This window comes from Cicer arietinum, chromosome 5 (genome assembly GCF_000331145.2).
Source record: "Cicer arietinum cultivar CDC Frontier isolate Library 1 chromosome 5, Cicar.CDCFrontier_v2.0, whole genome shotgun sequence".
In the NCBI taxonomy this organism is placed as follows: Eukaryota; Viridiplantae; Streptophyta; class Magnoliopsida; order Fabales; family Fabaceae; genus Cicer; species Cicer arietinum.
Genome location: NC_021164.2, coordinates 78,424,483 through 78,442,170, shown reverse-complemented (window position 1 = coordinate 78,442,170; position 17,688 = coordinate 78,424,483). Strand labels below are relative to the sequence as shown.

At 26.9% G+C, this 17,688-nt stretch overlaps 2 protein-coding genes across 2 annotated transcripts; one reads left to right on the top strand and one right to left on the bottom strand.

The window, feature by feature from the left end:
• The first annotated feature begins 1,894 nt into the window (after positions 1-1,894).
• Positions 1,895-2,617, top strand: LOC101493531 (protein RADIALIS-like 6). Its single transcript, XM_027334532.2, has 2 exons — positions 1,895-2,310; positions 2,437-2,617. The coding sequence occupies exon 1, from the start codon at positions 2,023-2,025 to the stop codon at positions 2,266-2,268; it is 246 nt and encodes an 81-aa protein (XP_027190333.1). The 5' UTR covers positions 1,895-2,022; the 3' UTR covers positions 2,269-2,310; positions 2,437-2,617.
• Positions 2,618-5,987: 3,370 nt separating this feature from the next.
• LOC101493850 (uncharacterized) lies at positions 5,988-7,203 on the bottom strand. The gene is made up of 2 exons (XM_004500753.4): positions 6,987-7,203; positions 5,988-6,677 (listed from the first exon to the last, which is right to left on the bottom strand). The coding sequence occupies exons 1-2, from the start codon at positions 7,092-7,094 to the stop codon at positions 6,216-6,218; spliced, it is 570 nt and encodes a 189-aa protein (XP_004500810.1). The 5' UTR covers positions 7,095-7,203; the 3' UTR covers positions 5,988-6,215.
• Positions 7,204-17,688: the final 10,485 nt, after the last annotated feature.

Sequence of the window (17,688 nt, the reverse complement as noted above, 5' to 3'; positions counted from 1 at the left end):
AAAGTCTTTTTACTAAGAAATATTTTTTTTGGTGAAAAATAATTATTTTAATAGTCTTATCTTTGTGTCGATTATGTCCCTATGTCCTAAAGTGTACAATGGATTTTAAAACTGTTAGATCTATATATAATAATTTGTAATAATAAAAACATGATAGATTGTCTAAATTTGAAATATATGTCATGTTTATGCAATGAATCAAATTATCTGCATCTTTAAATAGTTTTAAACAAAAACTAAGATCTAAATCGTTAAATTTACAATCAACTATTGAAATAAACGATCATGCAAAACTAAGTGTATTCGGAACTAAAAAATCTATACATTTATACAAAAAGTTTGTAGTATTAACAAAGAGTAAATACAATTTAGTTTAATATTGATTGTTGAAAAATTCACTTATCTTAAACATAATATAAGAAAAACACAATTTAGTTTAATATTGATTGTTGAAAAATTTCCAGAATAATATTCATTGGAGTTATTTTTTAGAATAAAATTTACGTTCATAAAATTAATTTTTTTTAGCAAGAACTTTAAGCACACTTAATGTATGGAAAAGAGAGTGGGTGGTATGGAAATACAAAAAGAAGTTGGGATGAAAAGTGTTTGTTCCAATCAAATCATTAAGATAAAGACTCATATCAACCTCTTATAAAAAGTGTGACAATCAATTTAATATCTAGAAGAATAAACTCTATTAATAAATTACAAGAATTAAACTTATTTGTGCTTTTAGGTGTACGATACAACTTTATTCCGATTTTTGCAGTTAGTTCGATTGGAAATTCTTATACTTCTGAAAGTGATTAAAGACAATTTGGAAAATCAAATGACTAGAATAATGGAAATATATGATTGCACATGCGTAACATAACAATTATAATATATTACATATTAATCTATTAAATTAGGTTAGACATCATGCATCAAATTCAAAATCAACAACTCAAAATTTCACAGTTGTCTTAGTAAAGTTTTAGTAATATTTACAATCTGATCTACACAAAAAAAAAAATAAGAACTACTAATAAATATTTCAAATAGTATCACAAGTTTTAATAGCAAATGAATTTAGTTTACATTCACATGTTTCAAATGGACAGCTAGAATTTTTGGAATGTAGTTGGAAGCAAAGATCCGAAAAACCAATTCCAAAAAACCTGAGAACTGAATAAAATAAAACAGTCCTAATCTTTTGCAGAGTTCAACAGATGGTGCCAATGATGGTTAATGATGACAACATCAATTAAAAATATTTGCTTTGTCTAATTGAAATTAAATCATAAGATTTTCTAATATGTAAACACTACTAAGTTTCATCTATAAATTTATAGAAATGTTAAACGTAATTTTAAATTGTAGTTTATAATTGTAATTGTATAACCATTTTAAAAGTTTATGTTATTATATCGCAATTGTAATAGTTGTCATACCAATAATTCACACTCTAAAATTTAAAAACGATCCACATTCATAACCACACTCACAAATTTAAGATATTTGCTTTATTTAATTGAAATTTTCTTGTATTGATATATTTGATATATTTAATTGAAATTTTAGAGGTGATACAAGGAGATTGTGACTACAATTATAATCATCATCAACTTCACTAAGTGCAGCTGCCAATTAAAACCATGTTATAAGCTAACCAAGGTGAAGAAATTTATTTGTAATATATGAGAAGAAAAAAAAAAACAAAAAAATTGAAAATATGGAACCTGATTCATTGGAAACTGATTCTCTCCTCTTGGCTTGTAGCTGTACCTTGTCCTCCTTCATTTTGTGGTTCCAAAGCAAAAAGGGCCACAAGGTTTTTCAACTTTTAGCAATTCAGATTCTTTTATTAGCTACAACCCACTATCTTCAACCCATTTATAATCACAGCAACCACCACAACATTTTCACACTCAACAAGTTATCCCTTCCTCTCTTAATTATATTCTCCTTCTCTACCTTTTCTTACTTATACTTTAAACTTCTTAGATCTTCATTTAATTAAATAACTATACATTAATTATGGCCTCAAATTCCTTAAGCAAACACAAACTTTGTGATTCAACTTGGACTCCTAAACAGAACAAGTTGTTTGAAAAGGCACTTGCAAAATATGACAAGGATACACCTGACCGTTGGATTAATGTAGCAAAAGCAGTTGGTGAAAAATCAGTTGAGGAAGTTAAGAGACATTATGAGATACTCTTGGAGGATCTCAAACACATTGAGTCTGGTCGTGTTCCAATTCCAAACTATAAGTCCACGTGAAATGTAGTTGTTGCAATGTTGATTAACAAAACAGATCATAAGGTAATGTTAATTTTCTTCATTTTGTAGCACCAAATTATGCACTATGTCACTATTTTCTGTTCATGTTTCTATATATATATTTTGATTATAAATTAAATACTCGTGGTTCTATTTGGTTTGTTTCAGGCTTGTGAAGTGTCTAAAGCTGAATTGATTTGAAGCAATGCAACCTTTCTATATTTGCAGCATTCTGTGTTTTGAGTCGTGAATCTGTGGAAATATGTTCCTCCCTTTGTTTGTCCATCTTGCCATTGTAATTTTGATTATTTTAATCAACTGTTTCATTATGCAAACAGTGTCCTGTTCTTAATGTTTTTCTAAAAAATTGGTGGTTTTGGTTAGCGACGTATTTAAAATTTTGATTAATTGGATAAAATCATATACTAAAAATATTTATAGAAAAAATAAATACCTCAATAGATAAGTGATAAAATAATGTGAAATGAATATCAAAGAGCAACATGTTAGAGATTACAAAAATTATACGATTTGAAAATTTGAAACTACCTTAATTCTACTAATCATCTATATTCATATTTTGAAATTGTTTTATTATTATTTTTAATAATTTTTTTAACAATTATCAAATATAAAATTTTCTCTGACCAAATAATCATTTAATCATTTAACAATTATTTTTGTCATACTAATGTATATTTAATTGTTCATAATATATCAACAATTTTTAGTGGGTAAGTGGAGGCAAAAACAAAATTATTTAATTACTAATAATAAATAAGTTAGCAAGGTGAGACGCCCTTAATTACTTGCCATTAGATCGGTCTTCGACCTTGGCAAATTCAGAGTCAACAAAAATAATCACTTTTATTTTTCTACTTTATTTGTTTCTATTATAAGATCCGTTTTTGAGATATTTTGGTCCTTTAATATCAAACTATTTTTAAAATTTTACATGCATGAAAAACTTATTTAGAAAAATGTCCCTATTATCATTAAGACGCGTAAATTACTTTTCTCTCATACCATATCAATACTTGAGAATTTTGTAAGCAGATCTTATAATAAATAATATAAGAGATTGAGAAATAAAAAAAATGCAAACTCCAAACTCTAAACCCAGTCATATTTGATATAAAATTAATTTAAAGATTCATGTAAACGAATGAAAGAATAGAGCGATAAATTATAGTCAGTCATAACATTTTAAAAATGTAATGTCATCTAAATATTATATAAAGAAATTCAATTTTGCCATATATTAAGAACCTTAAATCAACCCAACCTAATAATCACAAGAGACGATGGATTTTAAATTATATTTAGGAACACTTGGAGAAAGAATTGAATTAAGTGTTTATTTTATAAGCTCTTATTACACAAGGAAATGCATAAGAATTTTTACAATTTAAGAGTGAAATGAAGGAATTTTTTATCTGAAGTGTATTTCAAATGGTGATCAAAGTGTTAAAGAGTGACCGAGAGTGAGATCTCTATAAAAAGTTTGTCCTTAATCTAAAAAAAAAAAGTATTTAAATAATGGAGTTATTTTGGAAAAATGGTAGAAAACTCCTTGAGAATATTAACTAGAAAAGTGATTTTCAACATTACATATAGATAGTTATATGATCATGATCATACGGTGTATGGTCAAAGAATTGTTTTTTGTGTGTACTTCAACTTTCATCGTAGACGTCTAGTTTAGATGAACTTTATCTCAATTCAAAATAAATTTAATATAAATTATAAAATAATTTATTAAATTAAGTTATCGAGAAAAGCATAGAAAAATACGCTCAAAATAATTTTAGATGTGTCTTAACCTATTTTTATTATTAAAAAAAAATGCATACTCTTGTACAAGTGATTGCGTTGCAAGTTTGAATAAAGTTTTTCAAACTTTCCCTTAGAGTGACATCATATGTGGATGTGGCATGATAATTAATTTTGGAGAGATTATTATCCCAACTGCACAGTAAAATTCTCAATTTCGATGGATTAATGAAATAATCAAATGGAAGTAGCATGATGAAAATTAGAGGTGGGTACCTCTCTTGAGCTTTGTCATTCTTCTTGTCCTCCAAATTAAAACCACATTGATAATAGACTTATCTTATGGTTTACCTAATTTTTTTTTAGAGAGAGATAATCTATCTTTTCTCTAGGTTTTCCTCTATTTGAGAGGTAATGGTTCACATCTCCATACTTTTGGAGTTTTACTCCATTTGCCATTGGTTCTCTCCTTCATCATAAAGGTCATTTCGTCCTTTATGGATAATCCCTTTTCTCTTTTGAGGTTTTTTCTTTCTCCAATTTTACATCTACAACAAGGAGCCCATCTCCATCCTCATGACCACTAGCACCGTCGAGATTGCACATGTGACGTATCTGTATTGGATAAATTATCATTTGAGTCCTTGTGCAAGACGTTGTGAGTTTAGTTTCTTACCGAATCAAAAATTCAAATTAGTCATCATTCGAACGTCTTTAAGTTTAGTCTCTCACATTAAGCTGATAGTTAATTCTTATAATTTCTCCCATGTGTATATTTGATTAAACAAAAACTAAAATAACAATAAATGCAAAAAAAAAATATTAAAAAAATCAATACCATCAAATTCTTCATTTTGTTCTTAAGCTTCTCTAACCCTAAATTTCTTCTCCCAATTTCATAAAATTCCAAATAATTAAATATAAAACCTAATCCACGAACTCAAACAATTTGTATAGTCACTCCCTAATGCTTTGTTTAATGCATTAACCCCTACAACTTCAACCCCATAGCTTTTTATTCTTATTTCCCTATCTCATCTACTCTTAAACCCTTTTTAATCTTCATCTCCAAAAACCCAGAATCCAAAACACAATAAAAATCTCAACTTTAGCTCAAATTAATCACTTTCACATCAACTCCATCAATCTCATCCAAGAAAATTCGAAAGTATGTGGAAATCTGAAATTTGATTCTGTAAAGACAGAGTTGAAATACCAGACGATGTCTGAAATGCCAACAATAGTAAAATAAACATTATTAGGGTGAAGAAATTGATAGAATTCAATTAATAATCAAGAAGGTGGAAGAAATTGGAACATGTTTAAGGTTATGGAAAATAAATAAATAAAATAAAGATAAAGCTGGTGAATTATTTTGTTTTTATTCTTTCGTAGATAAAGTTGGATTTTTAGGGTGAAGCAAAGAATAAACTAAAAGAATAAGGGAATAAAATTAAAACATAATCACAGTATCTAACTCTAGAAATGGTTAAAAAAACTCAAAAACACGAATGCAATTCAACAAAAGCAAGAGAATAAAATTAAAACAAAGTAAATTTAAACACATAATACAAAAAAAAAAACATAATAACATTAACAGTGTTAACTGATATACTCGCATAAGCGTTTATCTTTTTTACATCTCAAGCATTTGAAATCTAAAATTTGTTTTCCACTTTACAAAAAGCATCAACGACGAAGTATCTACCGTCTACCGCTTCCATATTTGTTTCTAGCTTTCAACACACGATTATTTATTTTTTATTTAAAAGTAATCATAAATAAACAAAAGTTAAAAATGCAATATCAAATTGTTATATCCTTCGAATGACTTCTGATTCATTGGATTTGGAGTTAAAATTAATGCGAGCGATAAAATTAACTCATACAAAATTTTCATGTGCGAAAAAATTGAAAACAGAACAAAAAAATAGAAGTAGAAACTGTTGGATCTTAACTTCTGACTATTCTTTGATGAACTGTTTATGAACAAGCAGTACACAAATCGAGAGGTCAAAAAGGAGAACCAGATGAGTAACACGAATTCAGAACAGAGACATTCAGAAACCACAAAAGGACATTTCCAAATCATAATGCTAGAATAACCTCTAAGGCATAATAACAGATCATTTCATTTCACACACTAAAAACCTAATTCAACATTCAACACATGCTTAATTCCTCCAGTTTCCTCCATCAGATCCACCGCCGCCGCCGCCTCCTCTTGAGTAGCGGGAACCACCGTCTCCGCCTCCTCCATAACCACGGTCACGTCCACCTCCATAACCACCTCCTCCTCCACCACTACCGTATCCGCCTCCACCACCATAACCGCCACCACCTCCTTCACGACGGCCACCATATCCTCCTCCTCCTCCACCACGGTTATAACCCCCACCACCACCACCTCCATATCCACCTCCACCACTTCCGTATCCACCTCCTCCACCGCCACGATTATAACCTCCACCTCCTCCACCGCCACTACCGCGATTCTGAGCCTCGTTCACAGTAATGTTACGGCCATCAAGATCCATTCCGTTCATTCCTTCGATCGCTTCTCTCATGGACTGTTCCGTTGCGAACGTCACAAATCCAAATCCTCTTGATCTTCCAGTTTCACGATCACTGATAACCTACACAGGAAAAAAAAAAGAAAAAAAGACCGCGTCAGATCTGGTTCAATTTCACAGAACAAACCATAAAATTGAAACAAAAATGATAGTAACCGATCAATCTTCGCCTTTGAATCACAAAGATGAAGATGAACGTACCGATTTGATGTGATTTAATAAAAGAATCAATACAGTAACACAAGTATCATAGATCAAGTAACGGAAAACAGATCAGAGAGAACATGAACAGAACAGAACAGAACAGATCGAATGGGATCGCGAAAATCCAAATCCGAATCGTTTGAGATCCGATTCCTTCAACAAACGGACCTTCGATTCGACGATTTCTCCGAATTGTGAAAAGGCTTTCCCGAGAGCATCGCTGTCGGTGGCCCATGCAAGCCCACCAACAAAGCATCTGTACTCAACTTCTGCCATGGAAAGTTACGAGTGAAGAAAACTAACCCTAGTAACAGGGACAAAGTGGGAAAATAAGAAAAGGAGGATTAAGGATAATCCACCTAGAAATGAGAGCACGAGGAAATATGGCTACCCCTATTGCTTTCTTATATAGCGAAGATATTTTTAACTAGGGTTAAGCTACACTCCTTCTTCGACCTTATACGCCGTTTGATCTAAACCAGGGTTTAATTTGGAGTCGTGTGGAACGTTTATCTCTTCTTGTTTGTTACATGTTATCACTACTGAGTTAAATAATAATAATAATAATATCATTTTCCCTTTAAAAATCCGATAAATATCAATCATAGATTATAATGTTGTTTATTTTGTCCACATAATAATCAATCATTGAAGGTTTATAATATTAAAATTTTTAATTTACTCAATTCACCAATTTCTTACTCTAAAAAAGTTAAATTTAAAAAGAATATTCATTTTATTTATTAAATTTTTCAAGAGAATAATATAAATTTGTAGCAACTAATTTAAAATTTATTCATCTTATTTTTATAAATAAAATAATATAACTATTATTATAAACTCACAAAATTATGAATTAACTCGAGAATTTAAAATTAAAACATGACTTAACAATATTGATATTTATTAATTAAACTAAAATTTAAAAATATATAATAATTCTTTATATCTAAATATACAATTAAATTATTACATCAATAAAAAATTAATATGATATAATTTTAAAAAAATAAAAATAAACAAATATATAATCGGCGATGTAAAATTCTCGATAAAAACACTTACAAAAATATATCTAGTTAATGAAAATAAATATGATTAAGGTATAAGTATTTGTAAGTGTTTCACGCTCTATTAACTTTAAAAAATAATTCAATTCTTGTCAGAAAAATAATATGATTATTTTATTAATAAGTTTTTAGTAAAATTAATTATTTTATCAAAATGTGATGTATTTTTTTATTATTTAACATTATTTGAGAATTAAAAATATTAATTATTATTCAGTTGATACATAATTACGATTGTTGTATTAAAAATTACTTGTTTTACAAAATTTTACTTTTTAAAATAACTAATTATATTTCAGTAAAAAACAAATAATTATATATGTATTCGCATGTAAGTAGATACTTTATATATATCTTAAAATTTCCTAAAAAGAACCCGACTAGTAGGTATGCGTGCAGGTTTAGAATAGGTACAAATACTGTTTTTATTCAACGAGGCATGTGGCTTGTCTATCATTCATGTTAGCTATACGATTTCAAACATTTTATAATAATAATGTTAGTAAACAATTGGTGGTGCATAGGGTGAAAAATTGAAAATAGCTTAGATTGAAGCAAGCTTTAGAGGCCCTTAGTATTGCCTGTCTTAAAAAAATTAGGTTCCAGTTTCACTTGTTATCTATCAAATATTTATTTAAATATGTTAAACACTATTAAGATTAAAATAATGATAATGGTAATAATTTTTTTATTTACATTTAATTAAATACATAAATTTGGTATGTTTAAAATATTTTTTTAGTAACCTACAACAAATATTTTTAGTTAAATATATATTTCTTTAAACTTTATTCTAACTTATTTCCACCGTTAATGGTGTGTATATTGTGTAGAATATGATTGAGTGGAGATAAAGCATTTATGGACCCAAATATAGTTTTGGTGTTTTTATTGAAACAACAAATATTGTTTTTATTTTAAATAATTTAAATTTTGAGTTCTTGAAAAACATAACATGATTGTCTTGATGGATTGCACTATGACTGTCACAGGATAACACAAAATTGTCTTGCTTGAGGCCTAATTCATGTAAGAATTTCTTCATCCACAAGAGTTCTTTGGAAGCTTCACTTGCTGCAATATACTCAACTTCAGTAGTGGATAAAACAACACACTTTTGTTATCTTGATTGTCAATACACAGCTCCCCCTGCAAACGTCATTATATAACCAGATAGATTTTCTAGAACCAATATCACCTATCATATTTGCATCTATGTAGTCATCCAACACAGGTTCACCACCTCCATAGCATAAACACACTTTGGAAGTACCTCTGAGGTATCTGAGAAACCATTTCACTGTTTGTCAATGATATTTACCAGGATTAGAGAGAAACTGACTAACAACTCCAACTGCATGAGCAACATCTGGCCTTGTGCATACATAGCATACATCAAACTACCAACTGCGGATGCATAAGTAACTTTCTTCATCTCTTCTTTGTCTTTCTCAGTTGTAGGACATTGATCACAATTCAATTTGAAATGAGTAGCAAGTGAAGTACTAACAGGTTACAATTGCTCGTGTTAAACCTCTATAACACTTTTTCAATGTAATTGTGTTGAGACAACCATAATTTATTATTCTTTCTATCACGAGTAATTCTCATGCCCATAATTTATTTTGCAGAACCCAAATATTTCATTGCAAAAGACTTGATCAAATCTTTCTTTAGAGATTGAATCTTTTTAGTGTCATGACCAACAATCAACATGTCATCCACATATAACAAGAGAATAATATAATCACCATCAGAGAATTTCTTGACAAACACACAATGGTCATAAGTAGTTTTACTGTACCCTAATTTCTCCGTGAAATAATCAAATTTCTTGTACCATTGTCGAGGTGCTTGCTTGAGACCATACAAGCTTTTCTTCAAATAACACAAGTTCCTCTTTGACTTCGAAACACTCTAGTATCTATAGCTCTGTTGATTTGATTTGTGCATTTAAATGGAGGAGGAAAATAAAGGTCCGAATATGATAAAAACTCAATTATTCTAATTACACAATTTGGAAAACTCTCATGGAAGACATGTTATATAGTAAAGATTTGTATGATCCCATTGAGGGTAACACGGCTAAACCCGCAGATAAATCTGATGTTGATTGGAAGAAGCTGATTAGAAAGACAGTGGCGTTGATCAGACACTGGTTGGGTCTGAGTGTATATCCACATGTTGAAATTGAAATAGATGCTAACAAGATGTGGAAAAAATTAAAAGAGTTGTATGAACGAAAGAATGTGCAAAATAAAACATTATTGATTCGGAAGCTCGTGAATATGAAATACAAAGAAGGTGATTAAATGGCAGAACATATGAGTATTTTTCAGAATAAAGTGAATCAATTGACAACCGCATAAATTAAATTAGATGATGAGTTGTAAGCATTGTTATTGTTGAGTTCGTTGCCTGATAATTGGGAAGTCTTTGTTGAAAGCTACTTTGATTTGGTTTTGGTTTTTCCCGATTTTACATTATAGGTGTGGGACGGGTAACGGAGACATTGATACCCACCTTTAACATGTCTCATTTGTATGCAAATTATATGATTAGTCCTCTTAAAATGAAAACTTCAAACAAAATCTTAAGTTAAAAAACCTCATTGTTTAAACCCTAATGAAATAGTGAAGAAATGAAAGATTTTCAGTTACTTTATATGCTAGGAACATGTTCCGTGTTTGAGATGATAGACTATTTTTTTAATAAAATGTTAATTTTTATGAGTGATTGGTGGAGTAGGTATACCCGATCATTATTGGGTATGAGGTTAAAGTTTTGTTTGTCATCTCTATCGAGGATCGGGGAGGGACGTATTGAAATATTAGGCAGTCATGATTAAATATGGTTTTGATACTTATTTTTATCAAAGGTATTGAGATGTGGTTGGTCAGGATGTTTTCCCGTCTCCACTGTCATTGTTTATAGAGAAAGAAATATGTTAAGCTACCTATTCCTTATCCATTCTAGATTTTATTTGTAAATATTTATGATTACATACATTTTTGTCATCCTTAATTATAATTATTAACCGATATTAATAAGTAAGTGGCGCATAATTTCAGTCTTTATATTTTCTTAACTTTTTTCTTCATTTGACGTTTTTATCTATTTTAATTTGGTTTTCATTTATTTAATTGTTTTAAAAAAAATCTTATTTCTACATGTATATTTGATTAGTTACTGTATACAATTTCATGTTGAAAATATAGTTAATCTTTTATTAATTGTATGAAATTATATAAAATACTTAAACAACTTATTTTAAAATAAAATTATAAAAAAAGTGACAAATTAAAATTAAAATTATGAGTTGTTAAAAAATTGCTGCAAAATTTGACGAATTTATTTTTTTGCATAAAGCGAGAAGGGTGAAATGAAAAAATTAGACAAAACACAAGGGTAGAGAACCAAATAAGAAGGTATGAAAAATACGTTTTTGAAAATTAAATTTTGTACCCTACAATTTGACTTATACCTTATTCAAATGTAAAAAATAATCCAACTTTAGCCATTTTATTATTTTCATTCAACTAAAGGTAAAAAAATTATTCTAAAATCTCTTTCTCACTAATATTTTTGGTAATTAAATTATTTCCTCAAAAATCCAATTCACAACTTAACACTATCAGAAATTGGAAAATACCGATGATATAATTTGTAAACAGAAAATTTAAAGGCATGAAATTTTTGGTATTATGAATTTTCTAACGGAATTTTCCGTGTCAAAATTTTTGGTATATTATTTATAATATCAGAAATTTTGTACCTTCAAATTTCCGGCACTTAATTTTATTCTATCGAAAATTTGTGCCTTTAAATTTCGAAAGAATAAAATTAACTATCGGAAATTTTAAGGCACAAATTTTCTGTAGAATAAAAGTAACTTCCAAAAATTTGAAGGCGTAAATATTTTAGTAATATAAATAAGTGTAGTAGAAATTTTGTTGGAGAAATTTCTGGTAGACAATTCATACGACCGTAAATTCTACACTTTAAAATTTTCGGTATACAAATTTCAAGTAGTGTTAAATGTTAATTTGCGTTCTTTTTGGTAAAATAATTTAATTACTAGAAATTTTGATAAGGGTAAAATTTTGGAGTAATTTTAAAAAAAAAATAAAAAAGTAAAAAAAGATTTTTAACATTTTAGGGGGTATAAATTTAATTGTAGTGATACAAAATACAATTTTCAATATATTTGGGCCTTGTGTTCGATAATTAAAATATATGGCCTAACGTGTATACTTAAAATCATTTGCAGGAAATTGGATTATATTTTTGACAAAGAATCGATTTCATAACCCACCTATTGATTCATACCTCACATTCTATCACTTTTTTTTCATCAACTTATAAAAATACCTTAATAAAAAATATAATCAGTTCTTTTTACATTTTGCGAAATTCATTTTTGAAATTTTCTCAAAATTTTTTCCCAAAATTTCAAGTATATAAATTATTTTATTTAGTTATTTACATATAAGAAATTTGAATTTTCTAGAACGTGATTCACAAATCCAAGTTTTGTAAAAAAATAAATTAATACTAAAAATTTTGTATTGTGAGTAAAAAATATGTTCACATTTTTTATTTATAAAAAAAAGGTGAAAATGATAAAAAGAAAATATTTATATTTTTTTGAGTATAGGAAAAAAATGTGGAGTAAGAAATTCAATTGAGAAAAATAAGGATTGGACTATTTGTAAGTTGGGCTAGACGGAGGTGAGCACTATTATGGCCGATATGGATCCCCAAAAAGAGAATATCCTACCCAAACACTGCCAGAAAGAAACGGATGAAGGCAAATGGAACCCTCTAAAAATATCATTTATGTTGAACAAAATAAAACAAATCACCTTACCTTCTTATAAGATCTAATAAAAAATTAACTATAGTAATTATTATTTTTTGTAAAGTATCTTTAATTATTTGAGTTTAATGTTCATATACAATTAGTATAGAATAATTTTACATTAAGATCCAATAAAATGTCATTAATTTTTTATATTAGACTATTACTTTCAAAACAACTATATAAATATGGGGTGATGTAGTAAAATAGATAATTTTTATTTGATATTAATGTAAAAAAAAAATTGTTCTTAATTATTTTACATTTTAGAATAAAAAGTGAAGTTACTTCAACACTTATGGGTCTTAGAACCCAAAACAATATGAACCGCATCCCAAATATTCAAGAGCATGTCACATAAGAATATTATGATTTAATTGTAATTTTAGTCTTCTATTTGTATTTTTTTATGAAATTGGTCTCTCAATTTTAAAAGTCAATAATTTTGTTCACTCTCTTTGATTTCTTAACTAAAAAATATCGATATGACATGTTTTAAATAACATGTCATATGATACAACGATGTAGAAGAATTAACACCCATAAAATTAGAATAAAACACCTTAAAATCTTAATTTTTAACTTCATAAATTTTCATATTTGTAATTTAATTAATGATATATGAATAATTAATGCATCTAGATAATTCTATATTAAGTAGTTGTATCTTGTGTTATTTAATATATATCAAATTATCATTTTTTTAGTTTAAAAATATGACAAAGAGACCAAAATTGTCAACTTTTAAAATGGATAGACCAACTTCGTGAATTGGTAAAAATAAAATAACCAAATTTATAATTAGGCCATAAAGCTAAAATCTCATAAGACTATTACTCTTTTTGGTAAAAATTAGGTAATAACTGATAAGGTAGCTGATAGCTTATTATAGATGATAGTTATTAAGTTATTGGTAATATTTGATAAAATTAGTGATTTAATTAAAATATAAAATGATATAAAATAACATTCTTAATTAAAAATTATTTATATCAATAAACGCTTAAATTATTTTTAAATTTGTAATTGATTTTTTTATTAATTTAAAATTTATTAATAAGATATATATATATATATATATATATTTAATTTGTTTATTTATTTTAAATTAGAATAAATATATTATTTTAAATTATTTTCTTTAAAATATTAATTATTTTAATATTTAAAATAATTTGTAAATAATTTTAAATTATAATAAATAAGCATAGCTCAAGTAACTTATGAGTGTATAGTTTATAACTTGTGATTTTTTCTTTTAATTTTACTTTTATTATTATAATTAAAATTCTTTTTACCTTTTATAATTTATATATATAATTTAAAAATAATTTATATAATTTAAAGTAAATAATTTTAAATTATTTAAAATAAATAAATTTTAAAATGATCTATATTTTAAACTAAATAGTTTATTTACTTATTTATTTTAAATTAAATAATTAATAATACATCATATTCATTAAAATAAATAAATAATGTATTAGATTGATAAATTTTAAATTGCTATTTTTAAAATATTTAAACCTCAATTGATTAAATGTATTTTTAATTAGGAATATTTGTTTATGTCGTTTTACATTTTAAATTTATTGAACCACTAATTTTACCAAACACTTTAGTTACCTTAACAACTGTAAACTACTCTCTTCATCCTAAAACAATTGTCACATTTGTAAAAAATTATTTGTTAATTTTTTTTCTAATAAAATTTTTAATTATTTTATTTTGAATGTACTTGATAGCATTTCAGCAAATGTACTGAATCGTTGCAAGTAATAATAAAATGTTGGTACCGAGTGTCGAATTCAATGATTGCGTTTTATTATCGAATTATATTTAATTACTAAAATTGAACAAAAAGTTCCCAAACTGATTGAAATAATATTTAAAGTTAATAACAATAATAAAATTGATCCTTTAAAATAAGAAAAATGTCATGGATGAGTTTCACTTTGAATTCAACTTTAATGTCTAATTTGATCCTAGTTACTGAATTCCTTTATTGAATTATTATCGAAATCTCTTTATTATTCTTGCTCTAACGTCTTAGTGATAGAACTTTTAATTCCAAAGTAACCCATAATTCCTTAGTGGATTTAAGATTAGAATTAAGCATTATCGTACATGAATTATCTTTTTAAACTATTGCCTCTGCAACTAATTTAATTGGTTTCATGACTTGCATCTATCCCTAGACTACAAACTCATGAATTTTTAATGAATGCTAATGCGTGCCACGCTCCCGAGGCGCATGCTTTGCGCTTCAAGCGCGTCCCGTCAGTGGAAAAACGCATAAAATGCGCTTCAGATGCGGCTAGAGCTGTCAAAAAAGCCACAAACTACTAGGCCCCCTTAAATTTTTCCTATTAAACCTTAAATATTAGTCCCCATATAAAAATAATTTTTTTAAAATCTTGACCCATTATTTTATGGGACTTAAGAGAGGGGGTTCAGGGGCTTATAGGCCCCCAATATTTTGATAATATTGAGATTTTTTCTTGAAAAATTTTTGAATTTATTTTTTGAAAAATATTAAAAAAATTCTCAAAAAATTTTGTGAGAAAAATAAATAAAAAAATCTCGAAAAAAATCAATTTTTTTTCTCGAATAAAAAAAGTCAAATTCTTTTTCTCCAATAAAAAGAATTTCAAAAAAAAAATCAATTTCTTTTTATCCGTGAAAAAATTAAAAAAATTTTAAAAAGAAATCAATTTTTTTTTTGAAAACTTGGGCCTATAAGGCCCACTAAGCCCCCAAAATTTTAGGGGGCTGAGGTTTACTTTTTCGGAGCTTTTTAAATTATAAATTTTTTTTGCCTCTCCAACATGTGGGCTGGAGCCAATAATTAGGGGGCTTGTCAAATTGACAGCTCTAGACGCGGCTGTTGCGCTTCAGTCGCACAACTTCTTTTGTTTGACGTTTTCTGCATTTTTATCCTTTTTAGAGTCCGAATTGAGTTCCGATGTCTTCATGAGAGCTGTAGCTATGGATCTTAGCTTTCATTTGAAATTGGTTTGACTCCAATTGAACATCTATAACTCTACATATGACTGAAATACTCTACATAAGTAATGTTGATTTCTCGTCATACTTCAGCAATGCACTAAAACAAAAAACAACGTAAAATTACTAAAAAAATTATACTTAATCAAGGAAATAAAAACATTAACATTTCCTTAAATCAAATAACTAAAATCAACAAAATATATCACATAACTCCTTAAATTAACTAATTGTTAAAGATAAATAAGACTAAAATTAATAAAGAAATATGTATATGATGAAGAGTTATCAGTACTTTTAATTAAAATCGTGTGCAGCACTCCCAAATTATTATTCTCTATTTTACATTTATGATAATGAAAATAAATATATAATTGATATGGATAGTTTGATAAAATCGTTATTTTCTTTTATTTTTTTATCATATTTTTTTTATTAATATAAAAAAATCAACTACAAACTATTAATTTGAGATTTAGAGAATATAAACTATCACTATATAACTAATTCGCTGTAAGATAAATAAATCTATACTGTATAAGTTTATTTCTTTTCCCAAAAAACCCAAAGCGCCTACATATATAATAACCAAGGTGATACTAACTTTTCAGTTGAATAAATCAAAATGAAAAGGTATTTTATTTTCAGCATTTGAAGATTATTAAAGTATTCCTTATTAACTAAACATAGAGTTATAGTCTAAACCTTTTCTTAATTATAGGTGCATCCCAATTGTTAAAAATAAATATTTAAAACAGTAATAGTGCGTGACCTTCATTTTCTATGGAATTGTAAATAACCAAATAGAAAAAGGTCGGTTACACAGTAATAACTGTATCATGTATGAGCTTTGTAAGAAAAAAAAAGAAACTGTAAATGAGCAGATAAAATAAAATATATTGAAATTTGATTATTTGTGTTGTCATTTGTCAACTCTCTGAATACAAACCAAACTCATCCACCTCCTCTATGTGTGAGATGAGAGTCGTGAATAAAAGTTAAAGCATAAAAGTCAAATTTATAGGCTTTTGAATATATATTTTTCAACTAGCAATGTATTTGACCTACAAATTAATTAGTTGATCTTATTATTTTGTGAGTACTACTCTATAGAAGTCTATAGAAGTTGAGCTTCAACGTTCAATAAATAACGGCGCAGCCCATTATACTCGTAGCTCTCAACCATTGCATCGTTTTTAATATTAATGATTATTTATAAAAATAAAAAATAAAAAATGATTATTTTAATTTGTAATGTAATAATAATTGATTTTTTTTTATTAATTTTAATTTATAATCAATAATATATCACATGCATAGCTTTTAATTTAATATTTTTATTTTACATTATCAATAATAATAAATACGTCAATACTTGATAAAAATAATTTCATTAAGGTATTATTTTTTCTCTTTAATTTATACATCAATATTAAGAGAATGAGTAATAAAAATAATTTAATTGACAAAAAAATTAAACTAATTATTTTCTTTTAAAAAAAAACTAAACTGTTTATTGTGACATTAAACAATTTCATGAAAAAGGTTCATAGTTTAATTTTTGTTTCTAACATTCTTCCTTCTTTCAAATGATATAAGATTGATTTGTTGACGAAGTAGAAGAGATACATAGTAAATAAATAAATAAATTATAAATTTATATCCATTATAAAAAAAGAATATTAACAGTGTTAATCATACTAAAAACATTTATCCTACTCCTAGCTAAATACAAACTATGAACATTTACATATAAAAGCAATTGACTATTGTTTTATGTTTTCGAGCGGTTGCTTTGTTTTTTCTTTGGTCAAATGGTTGTTGTGTTCGCAATGAGTTTACTTTTAAACATTGCAAACAAACTAATATTTAATATTGTACACTATTCTTAATTCATTATACTTTTTCATTTTACTATCTTATAATTAAGAAA

Bases quoted from the DNA above. Each gene is read 5' to 3' on its own strand.
- LOC101493531 (XM_027334532.2), top strand. From the start codon at position 2,023: ATGGCCTCAAATTCCTTAAGCAAACACAAACTTTGTGATTCAACTTGG.
- LOC101493850 (XM_004500753.4), bottom strand. From the start codon at position 7,094: ATGGCAGAAGTTGAGTACAGATGCTTTGTTGGTGGGCTTGCATGGGCC. The intron at 6,678-6,986 runs GTCCGTTTGTTG...TTTCCTGTGTAG, and splicing joins GAGAAATCGTCGAATCGAAG to GTTATCAGTGATCGTGAAAC.